We start from the raw sequence: 3,141 nt of genomic DNA, 5'->3' as shown, positions 1-3,141 counted from the left end.
GAACTCACTTTGTAGACCAGGCTGGCCTCAAACTCAGAAATCTGCCTGCCTCTGCCTCCCAAGTGCTGGGATTAAAGGCGTGTGCCACCACACCCGGCCTTCATCAGTTTTAATCAGAAATGCAATTTAAGATTATAACCAAGGGAAAGATGTCCTCTCCCCATCTACAGCTCATTTAGAAAAAGTAATTTAAAAAGCATTTTATTTATTTATATTGCCTGCATGTATGCCTGTGCATCATGTGTGTGCCTGATGCCCTCAGAGGCCAGAAGCCGGTGTCAGATCCCCTGGGACTGGAGTTACAGAGAGCTGTGAGCTACCATGTGGGTTTTGGGAATTGAACCCAGAAACCCAGATCCTCTGGAAAAGTAGCCAGTGCTCTTACCAGCGAGCTATCTTTCCAGCCCCTACAGCTCATCTTTGGATAATGCTTTTCCCTACTGACTTGAAACAACATTTTTGTGATGAACGGCCGTCCCCCATAGCTTCTATCAGTGTCTACGCTTTGCACTCTGCTGCATTAGCAAGGACGTGTACTCCAGTGCCAGCTTTAGTTGTTACAGTGTCACCATTCTCTCTCTGTTTGGAACAGGGTCTCACTGTATAACCCAAGCTAGCTTTAAGTTCCCGATCTTCTGACTTCTTCTTTTGTATGTATGTATATGCGAGTGTGATGTTTGCGTGTGCACACGTGTGCACACCCATGGGTGGCATATTTACCACTCTCACTATTCCTTTGAGACAAGGGCTTTCAGGGAGGCTGAAGCTAGGCTGGCAGTCAGCAAGCCCTAGCAATCCACAGTGTTGGGGTGACAGTGTACATGTGACCCTGTCTGCTTTTCTACATGGGCGCTGGAATCTGAATGGGGTGGGTCCTTGTGCTTGCAGCAAGTGCTCTTACCCACTGAACCGCCATCTTTCCAACTGCCAAGCCTGGCTTCATATTATACCCTATTAGAGGGATGGTTTCTTTCTAAAGAGCTTTCCTATACATTCACATGCTTATTTTTGAGCAGATTTCCCTATAACTTTGCAATCTTGTGGAACTTAGAAATTAATTTGAAGACAGCAACACTGTCTTCCTATCAAAGATGTCATCACTTTTTAGGTCACCACTCTTTCACTATTGTTCTCAGGCACAGTCACAGGGTTTGTTGGTGCTGACAAGGGGTTGAATAGCATTATTTAAAACATATGCCAGAAACCTGTACTGTGGCCCATAGGTGTCAGGCACCATGCTACAGGCCAGGGTGAGGGCTGCATAAGTAATCAAGATGTGGAGTCTTTCGCCAGAAGCTCAGTTAAGGAGACGTCCTTTTCCCAACTTGACTACTGAGAACAATGTGGTGTTGTGGAAGAGATGCTCACTGGGCCAGCCTGAGGCTCCCGGAATTCACAGAAAGCCACCATAGTGAGAGAATGACATGTGCTTGAGATGAGCACTTCACCAGGTAGTGTGGCGAAGAGGGGGTCTCAGGGAGGCGATAAGAGCCAGAGAGGCTTCTCAAAGCATAATTAGAAGTCAGGGAAACAGCATCAGGTTCGTGGTTGTTCAGAGATTTCTACAATGTTTATGTATCCTAAGATTTCAGCCTTTCTCATAGAAGTCAGGTAGTTCTCCATTGGCCCGCTCTGCATTGAAAAATATAGTTCACCTTTCCCCAAAGCTGAACGCTTCTATTTTTCTTTTTAAAAAAATTTAGGAACTCTTTTTATTTTAGTACCTTATGTGTATTGTGTTTTGCCCACATGTATATCTGTGTACCATACAAGTGCCTGATGCCCATGGAGGCAAGAACGGGGTGTTAGATATTTTGAAATTAGAGTAGCTGTCAGTTACCAAGTGGGTGCTATGAATGGAACCTGGTCCTCTTAACAGTTAAAAGCAGTGCTGTTAACCACTGAGCCATCTCCTCAGCCTCCACGCCTCCATTTTCTAGTGAAGGTCACAGTGGGAAAGGGTGGAGTTGCTTCAGTGAATGCAAAGAGGACTCTTAAGTAAATATGATTAAACACACCTCACAGAACAGTGACATGCTTTAAGCATCCTCAGACATGAAATGCACGAGAGTGTATCTGAGTAGCAATATCAGAGAGGGTGGTGCTAGCACCTTAGTGAAGAACATAGGAGAAGAGCTTACAAAACCAGCCTCGAGGTCCCAACACCAGCAGTGATTCATGAACCGGACAAAACAAGCTCGGAGGAAATCCCCGACCAAGATGGTGAGGTATGTTACCAGCATGTCAGACACGGTCAGCCTCATAAACTCCTGCAGGGAGGAACACAGGAAGATAGAAGTGGCCATATGGGAACTTGTCCACTTCCCTCAAACGATCACAGCTACATAATTCTCCCTCCCATTCACCTGAATCCATCCCTGTGGCCCGATTCTTCCTGGCAGAGAAAGGACCTCAGGCTTTGGAGAAAGTGTAATTTAAGCCTCTGCTCTATAAGTCACTAATTAATTAAATAACTTCAGAATACTATCTGAACTTTGAGGAGTCAGTAACACCGTGCTTGCTGAGTTATTGGAAAGCCTTTCTTTCAAGTATGCAAATCGCCTACTTTATTAGCACTGACTAGTGCCCCATACTTATCATTGCTAGGATCTCTAGGCCCACTTTTTGCTTTTCCCATCTGCTCTGATATCCTGATTGTCCCCACTAGGACTGAATGTGATCATCAATTACTTTAGCCAATACTTCCTACTAATCAAACATTTTTCTTGATTTATAGAGAAAAGAAACCAAAGAGCCACATAGCAGAAACAAAAGAACAAGGTTTTCTCTATTTACATAGGGCATAAAGATCTGGTTGGTTTTTGTTTGTTTTGTTTTTTGTTTGTTTGTTTGTTTTAAATGGAAAGGAGCTGATAGATCTCTGTATGTAGCAGTTTCCTAGGAGATCAAAACATTCCACCCAGCGATGAATTTCCTTAAACAAGAAGGTAAACAATTCAAAGTAGGTTCATGAAGTTCCTGAAACTTACAAGATTCACTGGGCTTCTCCTTCCCAGGGGAAGCTATAAAGACTGCTGAGAGTCACTCTTTTTTTTTTTTTTTTTTTTTTTTTTTTTGAGACAGGGTTTCTCTGTGTAGCCCTGGCTGTCCTGGAACTCACTCTGTAGACCAGGCTGGCCT

The 3,141-nt window shown here is 44.0% G+C and overlaps 1 protein-coding gene across 1 annotated transcript in view; it reads right to left on the bottom strand.

Moving 5' to 3' along the window:
- The window catches only part of Tmc2 (transmembrane channel like 2), a 68,336-nt gene that overhangs the window by 18,143 nt on the left and 47,052 nt on the right, over positions 1-3,141 (bottom strand). The window contains exon 14 of the mRNA XM_021155673.1: positions 2,142-2,270. Within this exon, the coding sequence (XP_021011332.1) occupies positions 2,142-2,270 (129 nt within the window). The remainder of the gene's footprint in view (positions 1-2,141; positions 2,271-3,141) is intronic.

The sequence above is a fragment of the Mus caroli genome, chromosome 2 (assembly GCF_900094665.2).
Source record: "Mus caroli chromosome 2, CAROLI_EIJ_v1.1, whole genome shotgun sequence".
In the NCBI taxonomy this organism is placed as follows: domain Eukaryota; kingdom Metazoa; phylum Chordata; class Mammalia; order Rodentia; family Muridae; genus Mus; species Mus caroli.
This window is presented reverse-complemented; position numbering and strand designations above follow the sequence as displayed.